At 39.9% G+C, this 18,983-nt stretch overlaps 1 protein-coding gene across 11 annotated transcripts in view; it reads left to right on the top strand.

Moving 5' to 3' along the window:
- ZNF711 (zinc finger protein 711) overlaps window positions 1-17,955 on the top strand; it is a 29,444-nt gene extending 11,489 nt beyond the window's left edge. For 4 of the 11 annotated variants that reach the window (XM_077308446.1, XM_077308449.1, XM_077308448.1 and 1 more), the window contains 6 exons: window positions 5,726-5,884; window positions 6,444-6,590; window positions 10,362-10,499; window positions 11,667-11,714; window positions 13,663-13,806; window positions 15,809-17,955. In XM_077308446.1, coding sequence (XP_077164561.1) covers window positions 5,726-5,884; window positions 6,444-6,590; window positions 10,362-10,499; window positions 11,667-11,714; window positions 13,663-13,806; window positions 15,809-16,986 — 1,814 coding nt within the window. In that variant the 3' untranslated portion in view covers window positions 16,987-17,955. Of the gene's footprint in view, window positions 1-1,528; window positions 2,095-5,725; window positions 5,885-6,443; window positions 6,591-10,361; window positions 10,500-11,666; window positions 11,715-13,662; window positions 13,807-15,808 lie in introns of those variants that run through there. The other 7 variants (XM_077308444.1, XM_077308441.1, XM_077308442.1 and 4 more) reach the window with 5 other exon arrangements.
- The last annotated feature ends 1,028 nt before the right edge of the window (window positions 17,956-18,983 follow it).

Below are 18,983 nucleotides of genomic sequence, written 5' to 3'. Positions count from 1 at the left end.
AGCCTTTTCCACCCTTGCAAGCCAAGGGAGTTGGGAAAAATGAAGCGAGGAGGAAGGATGTGTGAATCTGAGGGCAAGGTGGAGGGGCAATGTGTGCTAGAGAGTTGCATCTCATTTCTCGATTGTTAGGCCTTCATTGAAAACAGATGGAAATTAAACATTTTAAGAGAAAGAAGATAGGAGGGAAATGATCCTTTTCAAATATTTCAAGGGTTATCAGAATGCCATTATGACATTGTGCACTGACTACTTCATTTTGTGTAGACATATCATTAGAAACATAGCCCCATACAGTCCATGCAGGCAGTGAATTTTAAAGCGAAGAATGTTTGTAGACAACTAAGATACAAACAGTGAACAGTTGGATTTATAGTAAAGGCTGGCGATACCTTTACGTTTTTTTAAATATGTTTTCTTTAACATTTATGTTATACTTCAGATGGCTGGACCCAGATGAACTATTTAAAGTTTCTGGGGTTCTTCAAAATCAGTGTAATTGTGCCACTGATTTGGAGAGTATTTGAAATGTAAAATTTGTTTTGAATTTCGAAAAAGTTGCAAATTATCAATGGCCCTGTTTTGAGTGTTCTACTTAGCTGATGAGCAGTATGCTTAATTTGTAAGGGGCTGTTTTCATGTTCAGAAGGTCTAAGTAGACATATTGGTCAGATGAGTGTAAAAGGAATATTTACTGTACTATAAATAATTAAGTGACATCTCAGCAGATTAGGACAGATTTTACTTGTTCCTACCTATTAGCAGTAATAATAATAATTGAATCAAAACTGAATAATCTGTCCCAGTGAAGTAGTCGCACCTGTTTAGACGCAGTCTGTCAAGTATGCATTTTTGGATTCCTTTGTAGATTGCAGAAATTATTTTCTAAATATTATAAAATGGAATTTTGGTATTGAAGTATAGATGATTCTTCTATTCTTGGTAATTTTATGTGTTGCATGACAACTTGCAGTCTGGTGCAAGTTAGTGAGCAAAAAGTAAAGGGAGCATTATTAATGTATTATGAGTAAGCTTCCAGTTTTCTCCATTTATGTTATGTTATTATGTTTAATATACATCAGAATTAGTCATTATAGAGATTTTATTTTCATGGTAAACAAAAATGTTTAGAGTAAAGCTATACCATTCTGGTATCCATTCAAAGCCATAAGGTCATGGGGAAAATTACAACTTTAATGGCGCACATGCTCTGGAAGAACCTTACAAAACCTTCCATATTTGTGCATGGTACGTAGTGCATGAGCTAGAACACATTTCTAGAGATTTATACATTTATCTTGCTTTTACAAGTAGTACTTAAAGATAATTTTGGAAAATAAAGTAGCTAGCAGAAGGTAAACTATTACATGAGTAACATAAAACATCCTTTTTTTGTTTTTCAGGTTTGCGATGTTCAGACATCCACAGTGGATTGCTAGCTCTTGATCCATATGATGTATGCTGCATGCACAATGCTGGTGATCCTATACTCACTACAGAACCACACTGGAGCTGTCCTTTAGGGGTAAGGTAATATTCCACCACCACCTCCTTTTAAAGAAATATATTACAGCATAGCAGGGGTGGGCAACTTTTTCTTGGTGCTCAGCCATTTCCCTTCGCCAACTGCTACCATTCTACTATGGCCCCGCCTACTTTCACACTCCCCATAGTGACAATGTTATGATAGCGTAGCAGGGTGGTGCTGTTTGTTGCTTAGCAATGCATGGCATTACTGTGTGGACCATGAACATGTAAGCTGCAAGCCGCATGTTATTCAGAACTGATAATGGGCCATAAAATGGGTGTCTGGGCCACATCTGGCTTGTTGGCCAAAAGTTGTCCACCCCTGTAATAGAGCATTGCATCGTTTGCTAAGATTAAACATACCTCCTGTTGTTCCCTATGAGAGATAAACTATAGGAAAATCAAATTTACAAAAATTTTGCACAGCTGTTAAACTATGGCATGTATCTCATGGGCTTCTATGGTGGGTGTGATATCAACCAGCATAGTGCATGCTGAGACAACACATGAATTGGGAGCTGGCAATCCACAGTGAATCTGAACATCACACACCTGAAAACAGCAAAGAAGGTAAGTTTGAGGTGATCAGAGTTCTGATTCTTTCTTATAAATAGTGTTTCCATAGTTTCTTATGTTGTGAATGGCTCAATATAAAATTGACAGCTGGTATTTCCAGGTATTGGTTCAATTTCTTCCTTCTTCCATGGGCTTAGTCTCAGAAATACTTTTAGCGCTAAAATAAATTTAAAAGGCCAGATGTTCAGTATTAATGAAACTGCAGTTTGTTTAATCCTTATTTGCTCAGTCCTGTTTTTTCTGTCTGTGAGCCTTCATGCACTGACTGTTTATGGAAAAGTGTTACACCCAGGGGTACTTTTTCAGGGGCCAAAAGGGTTTAGGTTTCTGAAGGCTGTAGCAAGTGAAATAATAGACTGACTGGGCATCAAGTTACATTTGATCATTAGAACTTTAAAACCACTACAACAAAAACAACCCACAGTTACCAATTCCCTAAAAGATATTCATAGATAATATAGATTAGCCTCCTGACCTAAACAGCACTGCTGTGTATATCTTATACTGTCAACAAACCAGAAGTGTACAGAGGTTTTAAGCAGGTATGTTTGTGTTTAGCATTCATTAATTTTGTCCTGAGATACACATCTTTGAATCCCAGGTTAAGGGTCCTGACTTCAAGAAAACAATTATTATATTGCCATTGGGATACTATTGTCTTGCAGACAAGGTGAGATTAACAGATATGTTTGGAGGGAAAAATGTTTATAAAGACAATCCTCGTGTATTTTATATATCTATACTATTACAGATGCTTGTTTTGAAGATACTACACTATTTTTGCAATAGGCTCTTTTCATCAAATCTTTTTATTGCAGTTGCTTTCATTGTAAGCAACCATGTTGAAATAGGAAAATGGAGCAAGAACCTATTTAGAATATTGTTACAAGTGGCTGCAACATATCAGTTCTTATCACCAATTAAAGGTGTGCAATCAGATATTGCCAACCCAATACAATGTCCAATATCTCCTGCCTCAGATTAGATGAACAATATCTGATACCATGAAAGATTTTTTCAATATTTCCCAATTCTGTAATACTTTTCCTTCATTAAATCCTGGAAATATATGAAATTTTGTCAGGAAACTTTTTGGTGTTCACAGCTGGTTTGTGGCACAATGGCTATTTAAACTTAGAAGACCATTATTTTCAGTAGTGAAACCCCAGGCCAGGTCTAAGTGCATTGAAAATAATGGTCCCTTAAAGTTTAAAGGGTCACTGTGCCACATACCAGCTTGGGGGTACTCTAATTAATCACCCTTCAGACCAGCTGGGGGTTTTCTCCCATCGTTGTAGGCAGCAGGAGTAGCAAGATAAAAAAAATTAAAGGAGTAGGAAATAATAGTGGGATTATGTTCAGGGTCTGCTATGGACCAGCAGGCCAGGCAGAGGATTGGATGAGATGCTCCTAGACCAGATTACAAAGTGCTCAGAGAGATGGGATCTGCTAAAAGGGAAAAGTCCAATAAATTCTTGACTTATCTTGCTGACAACTTGACAACTCGAAAACCCGGCTCCTTCGATTATGCACGGTGCTCAGGCAGCTTGGCCCTCGCCTGTGCCCTCGGGAGTCCTGGGACTCGGGAAGAATCCATGTTTCGTTAACGTGGGTCTTCTGAGGGCCTGGGCTGGGACACGCTGGTGGCGGCAGCGTGCATTATTGGGGATTTTCCCCGAAGCCCTGCCACCGTCAGTGCGGGCGTTCCAGCGTTCCATAATGGGTCCATAAGAGGGGCAAGTTTTGGCAGTAATATGTGTAAAAAGGATCCGGGGATTAGTAGACAAGACACTGAACATGAGTCAGCAGTGTGGCTCAGTAGCTAAAAAAGCAAATGGGATTTTAGGCTGTATTAAAAGAACTATAGTGTCCAGATCATGTCAGGTAATGCTACTGCTTTACTCCAAGACCTCACTTGGAGTACTGTGTTCAGTTTTGGGCACCACAACTGAAGAAAGATGTAGAGAAACTGGAGCATGTCCAGAGGAGGGATATGAAGATGGTAAGGGGTTTAGAGACCAAGTCTCCTTACTGCACAATATCCTTACTAACACAATTCATTCCTTTATTTTGTATATGTAAAAACAACAAAGGATATCCATAGAACAGTCCTCCTTTCCCCTTGGTACGAGATCCAGTTCTTCTTTCTGCATATTTGTGTCCCATTTTGGTTGTTCCTGTATTTAAATCCAGTGACTTTGTTTTGCTGCAAGATTCCCGGACATGGGCTTCTTGTGTTCTTGGTATTATCCAAGAGCTGGTTGGGAAAGTCTGTCATGCCTCATGAAAACAGATATAGATGAAAATTGCACAAGCAGGAGGGGGTGGATTGTGTCCATAGTTACATTTTGTAATCTGTCCTTCTATAAATATTTGTCTAGTCACACAAGCTAATTTTGTAGTGACAAGCACTAATGGCACTGATATTTTAAACTGTTTTTGAAATTATAGGTTTTTAAATTTCCAATCAGTTCTGTTTTCAGTAGCTCCACTATTGTTTTGACTCATTCAAAGGTTACCGAAATAAAAGTTATGCGTTTCCGAAATACAAATTATGTCAGTGGCATTGAAAACTGCTGCCGTTTGAGCAGTTATCATGAAACCGCATCAAGCAGATGTGAATCAAAGATACACTGTTACATTTAAGTGTTGGTATTGTTAACGACGGTTGAACATCGTGATTCCAGCAAAGTAAACAGTGGTGCTCAGTTTGCCACCTTATGTTGATTGGGCTGTACGAAACTACTTGTCCTGTCATTATTAGTGAGTTCAGAGTTAGGAAACAATAAAGATAGAGATGGGGTGCAAGCCAAAATCACACACCATCTTCCCTTGGCCCTTCCCCTCTCCTGTCCTTCCATTACCAGCCTGGGTTTTAGGTTTGCACTGGATAAAGTTTGTTAACTGAGAAGCAAATCCTGTTTAGGAGGAAATGTATGCTGAGTACAGTTTTCTGATTGCTGAGTACAGTTATGGCCCAGCAGATGTTCACCTTAACCGTGGTTGGAGGGAAGTGGAATTTGAACATAGGAGAAAGGGGCTGTGAGGATGATACATGCAATCCCTCAGCCTGCTCTAGGCTCTTGAAAAAACATAGGAGTTGTGTATTGGCCTTACAAGGTAACTTGCTAACTTTTTAATATTGTTACAGTTCTGTCACCTTTCATCTTTTGGAATGCTCTACTCTGGAAAGCAAGGCATATCTATGTGGTTAGATACTTAGCTTTATCAGATACGTGGCCAGTGTTATGAAAATGAATACAGACAGGGTTAGTATTTGTATTTAAAACTGGTAAGGTGTATCTTTTCTTTAATACTGTATATTTTCAGAAGTAAACAGGATGGCAATATACAGAGACATAATATCATAACTTGGTAATAAATATGTTTCTATAATGAACTTGCTAACTTTGTTAGGTGACGAAATTAACTGTTTGGTTAAAACAGAATGTTGTCATATAGTATGTTGAATCTTAACAAAACAACTAGAATTGAAATGATTGCTTTGCATGTCAACTTTACAGCAGACTTTATGTTTATTTTTCATATAAATAAGAGCTAGGAACGTTCCTCAATAATAGCTTCTAAGTATCCTCCAATTCTGTAATTCTTTTTATTTTTATAGTGGATGATGTTGGTGAAAAACTAGACCATATTGGAAACACGCCTTTAAAAATCAGCACTGAAGTCTCACATGACAATGTTTCTAAAGATGATGGTTTTGGTTCTGAAGTTATTAAAGTTTACATATTTAAAGCAGAAGCAGAAGATGATGTGGAAATTGGTAGGTATCTCAGCTTCTGTTCATTCACTTTGTAGATATTTAACTAACTCTGTTTATACTGTAAACCAATATTCTGGGTAATAGCCTCTAAATTTACCTGTAAGTCTCTTTCACTAATTAAATCAAAGAGATTTATCATAAACAAAATCTGGTGCCTGCTCATGCCAAATGGCACGAAATGCTACCATCCCTTTTCTTGCCACAGTTTCAGTACTTATCCTTCTTCCCAAGACCTATAAAAGCACTAAAGTGCAATATTATGTTATTCCAATTTAAGCCCATTTATTTCCATGGAGTAATAGTGGAGTAAATCTGCCCAGGATTCTGCTGTAAGTTTGTTCCTGCCTGTTATATGCCTAGCCTATGAGATTACCATGCTACATACATATTTAAGTACTGCCCCACTGTGCTACCTCCCTTAATAATGTTTGGGCAATGCCGTTTAGTTGTTAACCTCTTATTTCACCCAAGACACAGAAGAGAAATGGAAACATTTTACTGATTTAAGGATCTTTTCTGTTAAAATGTTATCCCATGACAGCTATTCCTTCTCTTAAAGGTGGAACAGAGATTGTAGCAGAGAGTGACTTTCACAATGGGCATTCTGTAGCTGGAGTCATAGAGCAAGGAGGCGTTGGCAGAGTACAGCGAGAAAAGATGGTCTATATGGCTGTTAAAGATTCCTCCCAGGAGGATGAAGACATTAGTAAGAGAAACAGATTTTTTTCTTATTGTTGAGAAAATAATCTCCCCATTTCTCTCCTTCATAACTATGTGAACAGTAACCTTGAATGGATTTTAATCCTCTGTTCTCATGACCTTTTTAAGGTTCCAAAGAGGAAAGAAATCCTAACCACATACAATCCCCCACCCTCATTGCCTGTAGTTTCTTAAATCACAATTAGGAGACACTGTTTTGAATGCAAGGAAGACTCTGTCCAAAAACAGTCTAGAATCCAGGGAACAGTTAAGTGGCTGTGTCAAGCTAAACTGTACATGTCAAATCATAGCTCATAGATTTGGTGTGCACATAGCTAGTAGCCTGGTTGCTTCAGGTGAACCAGTCCTCTACATGTACACATGCACATATCATGTACATTCTGCCTTAGTGTGTATATCACAGTGAGTGCCAGAAGTTTTGATTTTCATGGCAATCCCAGAGATGTTTTTGAATGTCTGAAAATGGGGACTTCAGAGGATTCACAGGAAAGGGATTCCTCATTCTTCCCTATCTTATTGGTCCTTCTGGTTGCTGCTGTGATAAGCCTTCTCCATCACTTTCCAGCCAGGTAATAGGGCTGGGCTTGGAAAGAAAGCTGGAGAGCAATTGCAGAGAGTTTTGGAACAGAGATCTCTGTTCTAAGCTGCCTTCTTCCAGTCCCACCCCCTCCAGGCAATTCCTGGGAGGGGTCAGAGGGGGAACGCATGTTCAGTGTGCTTTCTGATCCAAATCCAGATCACTGCCACACTCATCAGCTGACTGATGGGAGACAGTCTAAGGGTCATTATGCACGGCCGCTGAAATGGCAGCACGGACAACGAGGAGGCGGAAGAAGTGAAGCAAACGCATGGGACAGAATGGCGGCAAAACCCAGAGTAGCCGATTATGCACGTGGCCAAACTGGAGCCGCTTCTGGTTGCCCCCTGGGTGTCCGGGAAGATCCACTTTCTTCCGCATCTCACTAATGCAGCTTTTTCGGCGGCATACATCAACTCTGTGCCCAGCTGCCGCCTGCGGCATGCGTAATCGGTGATTTTAGCTGCCGCCATTCCACCTCGAATGTGGACCTTCCCCTCCATGCATAATGGGCCAAAGAAAGACTGACAATTCAAGTAGAATGCGAGCTTAGAAGAGAATCGGCAGTGGCAGTCCAATAAACTTTTTATTTCCAGTTTCACAAAAAATCAAAATGTAATTTGTCTCATCCAGCAAAATCCTGTGTTAAATTAGCCAGAACCAGGAACCTAGGCTTATCACCATATTTTCAGAGGTAACCCTTATTGTTTTCTGTCAAATACAAAATATTCCAATTTTAGTATATGTGCTGCCGAAGCGAGCACAAATACAAAATAATATATCAGTGTATACCTTTAAAATGTTTCAGTACTAATTAATCTATATGTAACAGGAAGTATCACATCGGCAAATTGATTCCAAAGTAATGGAGAGTTCTATATCTCCTTCTACACCGGTCTCTCAAAGGCTTTCCAAAGCCATGCAAACTTTTAACCCTCCAAGCAGTCAAACAGATGCCTCCCAAGGTTAAAAATTTACCTTGTGCATCTTGATTAAAAAGCCAAATCCAAATCCTTTTCCCCCCTCTTATTGGCGTATAAAACCAGTATTACAGTTGGAAGTGGAATAAATAGACATAATAGCAAAATTAAGTAAAAGACAAGGTAAATTCTACATTTGTTGTTGTTAGGTGCGAAGTCGTGTCCGACCCATCGTGACTCCATGGACAATGATCCTCCAGGCCCTCTTTTGCCCTCAATCGCTCCCAGCATTAGGCTCTTCTCCAGGGAGTCCTTCCTTCTCATGAGGTGGCCAAAGTATTTGAGTTTAATCTTCAGGATCTGGCCTTCTAAGGAGCAGTCAGGGCTGATCTCCTCTAGGACTGACCAGTTTGTTCACCTTGCATTCCAAGGGACTCGCAGGAGTCTTCTCCAGCACCAGAGTTCAAAAGCCTCAATTCTTTGACGCTCGGTCTTCCTTATGGTCCAACTTGCACAGCCATACATTGCAACTGGGAAGACTATAGCCTTGACTAGACGCACTTTTGTTGGCAGGATGATGTCTCTGCCTTTTAGGATGCTGTCTAGATTTGCCATAGCTTTCCTCCCCAGAAGCAAGCATCTTTTAATTTATTTGCTGCAGTCCCCATCTGCAGTGATCTTGGAGCTCAGGGAAATAAAATCTGTCACTACCTCCAATTCTTCCCCATCTATTTGCCAGGAATTGAGAGGGCTGGATGCCATGATCTTCGTTTTCTTGATGTTGAGTTTCAAGCCAACTTTTGCACTCTCCTCCTTCACCCGCATCAAGAGGCTCTTTAGTTCCTCTTCGCTTTCTGCCATTAGAGTGGTATCATCTGCATATCTGAGGTTATTGATATTTCTCCCTGCAATCTTGATCCCAATTTGTGACTCATCTAACCTCACCTTTCTCATGATATGCTCCGCATACAAGTTAAATAGGCAAGGTGACAGTATACAGCCTTGTCAAACTCCTTTCTCAATTTTGAACCAGTCAGTGATTCCATTCCCGGTTTTCACTGTTGCTTCTTGACCTGCATATAGGTTTCTCAAGATACAAATAAGATGCTCTGGTATTCCCATCTCTTTAAGAACTTGCCACAATTTGTTGTGCTCCACACAATCAAAGGCTTTAGCATAGTCAATGAAGCAGAAGTAGATGTTCTTCTGGAACTCCCTAGCTTTCTCCATGATACAGCGTATGTTGGCAATTAGATCTCTAGTTCCTCTGCTTCTTCGAAATCCTGCCTGTACCTCTGGAAGTTCATGGTCCACATATTGCTGGAGCCGAGCTTGTAGGATTTTGAGCATAACTTTCCACATAGGAATTGATAAATGTATAAGAAAGTGTCCTTAACAACAATTCTGACACACTTTAATGTCACCTAGCAAAACTTTGGCCACAGTTTCTGTTATTTCTGTGTCAGTGTTATCCAGAAGTAGGGAAACCTTAAGATGGTTGAGAAGTCCCTGCTTATTTATCAAAATAGGGCTCAGGTGTTTTCTACAAAGACTTATGCAAAAAGGACAATAGTAGAGAGCACGTGAGACAGCTTTAATACTGTTTATTTGACAAGGACAGTATCTATCTGAAAATGGCACTTTTTGGAATCTTCCTAGGAAGATTACTGTGGTTAGGGCATTACATCTGGCCAGAGGGAGAGAGCTTTCTGATGGTTTCGGTTACGAATAAGAAAAAAGCAATGATGAATGATAAAATACACCAAATAACTCTTCCTGTTTTACAAATCTTTTCTTTAAAAAAGGTGAACGTTTAATTTCATGGTCCATGCCATTACAGATGAGGTGTACTTAGGGCGAGTGTTGGTGGTTCAAACTTTACTTCATCTGTGAACTCAGTCACCTTTGGCATGCCACTGTTCTCTCAGCCACCCCCCATCTGCACTACGGGGACCATCATTCTGTTCTATCATATAGAGTTATAAGGATTCTTGAGATCGTGTGTATGAAATAACTCACTTTAAAACACTGTCTGCATGATGATGACAGAATGGTGCAGTGGTATTTGATTGAGCGGTATGTAGACTGGCCGTTTGTTTCTAGTACCTCAAGAAACTTGTGACATCCCAACAGAAAGCATGACCTGAAACAGGCACTGTGATATTTGGCTATAACTTTAGCTTTAATTGATAGGAATCGTTGAATTGAAAAATGGATAGTTAATGTCATGAATTAAGTCTCTTCTCTAATCTAAATCTAGATTGTGCTGAAATAGCAGATGAAGTTTACATGGAAGTTATTGTTGGCGAAGAGGAAGCAGCATCGCTCCCTGACGCGCAGCTTGAAGATTCTGGTGTGAATAAAACTTTTGTTCCTGTTGCATGGGCTGCTGCTTATGGTAGGATGCTAGATTCTCTCTTCATGAGAGTTCCTCCTTTACCTTGACATAGTTTGCTATCCTTCTGTGGGGCTCAGAGCATCCACCCAACACTTCTGAAAAGCATTCTACATTTTTTGCTGATAAAAAAAAAAATTGTAACATAGAGCATGACTTCATTTTAAAGGCTTTCCACAATGCTCTCACTCTTTGTCTCAGGTTTTAACTGAAATAATACTTTCAAAATTATGTCTTGTAGTAGAATACTTCAAACTAGTAAAGGAACTCCTCTCTCTTGCTTAAGGGTGCCCGATAGACACATATTCAAGCACACAAAAGACATAATTGCAGACTTCCATGGTTCTTCATAGTGCACTAATCTTGCTTCAGTTCTCCCCTTTCCACTGAACCTTAGAAATAGTTCTTATTTCATGGAATTTGACTAGCATTTGAAGCACATGGTCCTAGAATCCATGAGATGTTAATATTTTGATCAAAACCCACCAGTGAATATTTGCCAGTAGATGGTGCACTGAGACCATCTTTGATAAGGCTTTGATAACGCTTCAGATGCAATTTCATAGACTTCAGGGAAAGGAAGAAAGAGGGTTGTCCAAGCAGCAGCAGCTGATCTGATAGCAATATGTGCTGCTCTGTATTCCTTCTGAAAAGGTGATCAGGTGTGGTCTAGAAGGCCCAGAAGAATGACACTTTAGTTGCCAAGCAGTATGACAGTTCTAACCTAGGATCCCGTTTTGGTTGACTCTTTATGTTTGATCATATGTTTGACCAATTAGACTTTATGTTATAGCCTTTTCACTTATCAACATAGAGAAGACTACTACATCACTGTGCCTCGTGATTTCCTTTTTTCTTCTGAGTTCTGCTTTTGTGACAAGTGACTAGTGAAGATGCCTTCTTCATGGCATGAAAAACAATGATGAGTGTTAGGAAACCTGATCATATTTGTATCTTGTTCTGCAGCAACTGCATCCAAAGCCTGTATGTACAATACAAGTTTATGGGTGACTATTTTGTTTCTTTGTTTGGGCATCCCTCAGAGAGTGCTTTAAAAAGAAGGCTTGGCAATAGAACCTAATTATTGTTGGTTTTGCTGGAAAATATCCAGACTATCTTGATCATGCTGTTCTGATAAGGAATTAATTCAATAACTACTGTTTTCTCCAGGAGATGATAGAAGACTTCCCAGGAGGTATGAAGACTGTCAAGCACCAGGTGAGAAGATTAAGATTTCTTCATATCTCTTGCATGTTAAGGAGGTTTTTACTACCCTTGGGCTCTTTAAGCTATTTTGTTAGGATTAGAAAGCTAGTATTAGAATGGGAGATTTAAAAAATAATATTGAAAGGGAAAACTCAGTAGAATCTTGACTATTTTCAGTGGTTCCCAGTGTTAGGTCTCTCTACACTTGCAGCTGTTAGTGCCATTGCTGTGGTGTAACCAAAAGCAATTTTTTTCACAATTTATCCTTCCAGTATTAAAATGCTACCAACTAGCTTGTGTACCAGCCTGAACTGCAGTTCAGATGGGGAAGCTCACTGAGGAGGTTTAGCAGGCTGACAATGGGAAGAGAGCTATGGAGCAGGACATCTCACAGGCCAGTTTTAGTGCCTTGCATCCCCATCCTAAATCATGATCATGAATCCAGTAAATATTCCATTATAGAATCATAGAATTGGAAAAGACCTCCAAGGTCATCTAGTCCAACCCCCTGCACAATGCAGGACATTCACAACAGCCTGCCTATCCACAGTGACCCTAATTTGATACCCACCAAAAATCTCTAGCATACAGCCAGGTCTGGAGGAAATTTACCTACCGTCCCACAGTGACAACTAGTAATTTCCTGGGTATGCAAGGAAGGGCCAAAAGAGACAAACACTGGCACATCTCTTCCTGCCACCCACTCACGATTTGCCTAAGTTCATAAAATCAGCATTTCTGTCAGATAACTAGCCTCTGCTTAAAAACTTTCAAAGAAGGAGAACCCACCTCCTGAGGAAGCCTGTTCTACTTCCTGAGGAACCACTAACTGTCACGATCTTCTTCCGGATGTTTAGTCAAAAATTCTTTTGAATTAATTTCAACTCATTGGTTCTGCTCTGATCCTCTGGGGCAACAGAAAACAACTTTGCTCTATCTTCTCTATGACAGCCCCTCAAGTATTTGAAGATGGTGATCATATCACTTCTTAGTCATCTTCTCTCCAAGTTAAACAAACCAGGCTCTCTCAGCCTTTCCTCATATAACTTGGTCTCCAAACCCTTCACCATCTTTGTAGTCCTCCTCTGGTCACACTCCAGTTTCTCTGTCTTTCTTCAGTTGTGGTGCTCAAAACTGAACACAGTACTCCAAGTGAAGTCTAGCCAGAGCGGAGTAAAGAGTTAAAATCACCTTGCGTGATCCAGACACTATACCTCTTTTATTACAGCCCAAAATCCCATTTGCCTTTTTAGCTACCGAGTCACACTGCTGGTTCATATTCAGTATATGGTTTACTAAGACCCCCAGATCCTTTTCATACATACTACTGCCAACATAAGTCTCACCCAGTGATGCATATGACTTTTCCTACCTAAATGCAGAACATTTTTCACTTTTAAAATTCATTTTAGTCCAGTTTTTCAGCCTGTCATACTCATCCTGTATCCTGATTCTAGCTTCAGGTGTGTTTGCTACCCCTCCCAGTTTATGAATATTTTGAACAACACATGGCCCAGGCCAGATCCTCGAGGCACTCTGCTCGTCACTCTTCTCCAAGATGATGAATCATTTACAAACACCCTTTGGGTGAGATCTGTCAATCCACCTAACAGTAATAGAATCCATATCACATTTTACCAACTTGTCAATAGGAATACTACGCAGAATCTTATCAAAAGCCTTACTTATTATAAGTATCTTTATTTGCTATCTTATGTATGCATACTAAGGAGCAAGCCCAAATCGGCTTAGATTTGACTGCAGGCTTTGATGTAGAAACCAACATTAATGGAGAAATATATATATGAGACACAGAGAGAGAGAGAGAGATTTCTGGTATTTCTATAATCTAGCTCTGAACCTTGGGTTGATGCAGGCTGTTTCTATGTGGCTTTGGTTTTCTAAATAAATTCTTAAATCACTTGCATCCTTTTGATGGCTATCTGATCTTTCAACTCAGGAACTAACTTGGAAGCAAGATTAGAAAACAAAAATGGCAATGCAACTCAATTCTTGCAAATTTGTGATAGCATTAGTACAAACAGACTGCTTAAACCGAAGGCCAAGAAGAGGCGGCGAGGGGAAGCAAGGCAGTGGCAAACAGGTAAATTTGTTTTTACGACAAACAATATTTTAATATATTTATTAAACTGGAAAAATTGTGGTTTTTCCCTGCATTCATTAACCATTGAGAGTTTTCTGATGCAAAGCGTCCACAAATTCCTGTTCAGCTCCTTTTAATTTATTAAATTCATTAGTAATGTGGAGTTAGCCTATTAACATCAAGTACATTTTGAAGTGTATAAGTCTGATTAGGATTGCACAAAGCACATTTTTGGAGCTCAGTTTGTGGCCAAATTACAAATCGAATCCTAGACCCATTGGAACCAGGAGGTTGGTTTGCAAACCAAAACAGTTCATAGGGGTTCATGAGCCAGTTAAATTTTAAGCCCCTGCTTTCTAATCCCCCCCCCAAAAAAAAAGAAAAGAAGAGGAGGAAAAGCAGCAGTTTAAATGGCTTGGAGACACGTTACCCCTGCTTTTTGCTGGCCGAGAAAATCTGCAGCCAGCAGAAAGCTTGAAGTGAAATAGCTTAGAGCCATTAGAGCTTAGTGCCATTTCAACTCCTAGCTTTTTCATGAACCACCATGAACTGCATCAAGATTTGTGGAAGTTCATGATGACTCTTCGGTCCAGGAACCATGGGTTCACAAATGGGCCAAAATTAATGATGAACTTTATGTAGTGAGTGGATTTGTGCCTGTCCCTATCAAAGACCTTGTGGGTTCACAGAATAGCCACTGACTGCATGACAGAAATTTTCTACTTGCTCCCCAAGGCCGCTGTCTGTATACAGCAAACTGCTTACATGCAGTAGTCTGGAAGATTGTTTCTATCCTGCCGCAAATCTCCTCCTCCCCAAAAGAAAAGTGCCATAAAGGCAATTTGACAGTAGATGGATTGTGGCTTATTCTTCTGTTAAGAAAGGCAGCATAGGTGACAGTTACCTAGCATCTAACTTGTTGACAAATATCAACTCTTCTTTTCAATCAGTCAGTCAGTCAGTCAGTAACCTTTTATTGGCATAAACTCTTCTTTTTTAATGTGTCCCGTTAGAAACTTGCCAATGCTCTTGTTGTATAGCTTCCTTCAACTTGGGTCTGAGTTTTACCACCAAACCAGTCATGTTATGGCTGCCAGAAATCCTGCCCTTTTCTGACCCTTGTCAAAGTATTAGAGCCACTTAATGACCTGGGACTTTGCTCAGTTGTTTAGGGTGAGCAGTCAAGGTGAGTTTCAGCATGTATTGGCAAAATGGTAATCAAAGGTAGACTTATAGTATAAACGCAACATGATCACAAGAATTCAGTTAGTGATGCTTATTTATTTCTAACTTATAGTATGCTAAGGCAGCTTACAATGTAAACAACAATAAACACAATATATTGTATACATACATATAAAAACCACTGAGTTAGAATCTTTATACAGCTTTTGCTGTATTCATATTTGTCTAAGGGCTAAGTGGGCAGAGAGTGGGTGGGGCCAGTCTGGGTCACGCCTTCCAATTGGCCCCTTAACAGGACAGACAACAGTTGTAACCAATCGGGTGAGGGCACAATCTAGGCCCTCACCAGCAGAGGCCAGAAAGGCTCCGAGGCCCTCACCAGGACAGGCTAGAAAGCCATGGGGAAGTGGCAGGACACCATGAGTAAAGATGGAGGCTTTCCCCTTGGGCCTAGAAGCACACCCGGGGCCTCAAAGAGGCCCAGGGTGTGCTTCTAGGCCCGAGTGAAAGGCTGCACCAACGCCGGGGGGGGGGGGGGAAGGAGGGAAGCAGGCCTTCCCCTCGGGCTTGAAGCACACGGGGGGGGGGGGCTTTGAATCTAGTCTTACGAACGGGCTTTGAATCTAGTCAGTAAAATAAAACTGCCAGTAGGCAGAAGAATTGAAATTAATTGAATATATACTTTATTTGTCTTAGCTGTTAAGCTATCAAATGATATTCACTGTGTTTAAAGAGGTCCTGTATATTGTTTCCACTGATGCAAAAATCATTATTATATCCTTTTGCTTCATGACATTTTCTGTTTATTTGAAAACAGCTGTTATAATAGGTCCTGATGGACAGCCTTTAACAGTCTACCCCTGTCACATATGTGGGAAAAAATTTAAATCCAGGGGATTCTTGAAAAGGCATATGAAAAACCACCCAGATCATATGATCAAGAAGAAATACCAGTGCACAGACTGTGATTTTACAACTAACAAAAAAGTAAGCTTCCATAATCATCTGGAGAGTCATAAGCTTATCAACAAAGTTGACAAGACCCATGAATTCACGGAATACACTCGGCGGTACAGAGAAGCCAGCCCGCTGAGTTCAAATAAGCTGATCTTAAGGGACAAGGAGCCCAAAGTGCACAAGTGCAAATATTGTGACTATGAGAGTGCGGAGCAGGGTCTCCTCAACAGACACCTCCTTGCAGTTCATAGCAAGAACTTCCCTCATGTTTGTGTCGAGTGTGGGAAAGGATTCCGCCACCCTTCAGAACTCAAAAAGCATATGAGAACGCACACGGGGGAGAAGCCTTATCAGTGCCAGCATTGTGTCTTCCGTTGCGCCGACCAGTCCAATCTGAAGACACACATCAAAAGCAAGCACGGTACTGACCTGCCCTTTAAATGTGAACATTGCCCACAGGCATTCGCAGATGAGAAAGAACTCCAGGAGCACACAGAGTTGTTTCAAGGGCACAAGACTCATCAGTGCCCGCATTGTGACCATAAGAGCACCAATTCAAGTGACCTGAAACGGCATATAATCTCCGTTCACACAAAGGACTTCCCTCACAAGTGCGAGGTCTGTGAAAAAGGCTTCCACCGTCCGTCAGAGCTCAAAAAGCACAGTGATACCCATAAAGGTAAAAAGATCCATCAGTGTAGGCACTGTGACTTTAAGACTTCAGATCCTTTCGTACTTAGTGGGCATATCCTCTCCGTTCATACCAAGGACCTGCCTTTTAAATGCAAGCGATGCAAGAGAGGATTTAGGCAGCAAATTGAACTGAAGAAGCACATGAAGACCCACAGCGGACGGAAAGTGTATCAATGCCAGTATTGTGAGTATAGCACTACAGATGCATCGGGCTTCAAGCGGCATGTCATATCAATACACACGAAAGACTATCCACACAGGTGTGAATACTGCAAAAAGGGATTCCGTAGGCCATCAGAGAAAAATCAGCATATAATGAGGCACCACAAAGAGGCCCTAATGTAACATATGAGCTATGGAAGGAAATGATTTAGAAACTGTGATATGCTAATTGGGGAAGAAAACTCTCATGAACTGTTTCTCCTGGTTTCAAAGCTTGATATTAAATCATAACTTTACATTCTTTGTATTAAAAGTCTTAAAAAGTATTAGGGTTTACAGGGGATCTCAAAGCCCTATGATTGTTGCTCATCAAAAACTAAAAGAACACTATAGAGAGAGGTGAATGAATGTCTGAGAAAGCTGCAGAAAAGAGACCTTGAATGTCTTCTGTTTAAAGTATTATATACATTGTTAAGCTACAGGAAATACTGAGGCAGTTACCTTAGCCCTTTATCAACAATGCCAGTTGTCTCCTTAATGAAAGCTGGAGACTAGATTTCCTCAGAAATGTTTGCTAAGGCAAGTCTATTATATGCAGTTTTTGAGGAGCTAGATGATAGTCAGTCATGTGGTCATTCTATTTTTATATTGTGTTGGGAAATTGTATTCAAGAACTGGTCAAAATCTGAGGTCTTTTTATTTCCTTTTCAAAGCAAACATACATTTCATCTGGGAATTTTGTTTCCTTCAGTAATTTAGGCTCAAAAGAGTAATTTCAAAACATTTTTTTTCCAGAGCTGCTAGCCTATTTTATTGCAGGACACGGTGTTTAAAATATAGCATTATGTTTTTGAGCTCAAAGGGTATTGTTCGGTGCTAGGATTTAAGACGTGTATGTATATAATTTCCCTTATCTAAAGCTGCAGTTGAATGTTCAGTATGGCACTTGTGACAAAAAAGTACCTTTGAATTGATTTAATGATTTATTTTAATGAGAAAAAATAGATGGATGCAGCTGATGGTGCTAAAACTTGGCACAGTCCTTTTTTCTTGCTACTTTAATATCTTCCCTAAAAAGAGAATCAAGATTGAAAAGAACAGAACAATTGAAATTGCCTAGAGCAAGGGATCCTCAACCTGTGGTCCTCCAGATGTCCATGGACTACAATTCCCATGAGCCCCTGCCAGCATTCGCTGGCAGGGGCTCATGGGAATTGTAGTCCATGAACATCTGGAGGACCACAGGTTGAGGATCCCTGGCCTAGAGAACCTTTAGGGGGCAGTGTGCCTGCCAGGTAGGACTTTTATTGTCATTACCTGCCAATATAAAATGTTCAGTATAGACTTGAAAATTGCACCTTTTAATCAACCCATACGAAACCTATACCATACTATAAACACACATTCTCAATCTGTAAGAAAGTTATATATGCAGTATTTAACCAGAACAATATGCTGCCACTAGTTTGAAGGTGGATCTTCAGTTTACAGTGTATACATTTGAAATATGCATCCCTTTAAACAATGCTTTGTGTTAGCATGCTGCAAATCAAAATGGCGCTTAATATAACAAGCTGGTCTAGGGCTATTTAATTAAAAAAAAACCTGTTCATAAATGTTATGCATATAATGTGTACTTTTTTAAACCTTTTTTTTTTAAGTTGCTTCTTGTTTGCACACAGATGTTCACATGATAAATTGTAACTTTACTTCATGCTACTATATTGTGGCTTTGTGTTTCGGATAATGTTCATACTTTGTTTTTGCACCAGATGAGAATCAGTTCCTTGAGAATAAATTTTTTTTATATTTCTAAACTTCAGAAAGTTAACTTTGGGAAACCTTAGAGAACTACTTGTGTTTTATGTGGCTGTAAAAAATGATGTACACGCTGTAAAATAAGATTGTCACTGTTATGTGGAATTATTATTTCTAAATGTGTTACTCATTGTAATGAGCATACAATAAAATGCATCTCTTGCACTCCACACTTATTGAGAACATTTGCGTTTCTTGCCGTAGCCAAGCCAGTGTAGAACTACTTGCTGATCATTTAATATTTTAATTGCCTGATATCCCGATGTGGGGGGGGGGGGGGACGGGAAAGTAAATTGCAATCACAGCATTCAGGAAAAATAATTGTCCCTTTGAACTTTTTATTATAATGTATGAGCATGTAA

This window comes from Paroedura picta, chromosome 13 (genome assembly GCF_049243985.1).
Source record: "Paroedura picta isolate Pp20150507F chromosome 13, Ppicta_v3.0, whole genome shotgun sequence".
NCBI classification, from domain to species: domain Eukaryota; kingdom Metazoa; phylum Chordata; class Lepidosauria; order Squamata; family Gekkonidae; genus Paroedura; species Paroedura picta.
The sequence above is the reverse complement of the archived record's forward strand: the minus strand, read 5'-3'. Positions and strand labels throughout refer to the sequence as shown.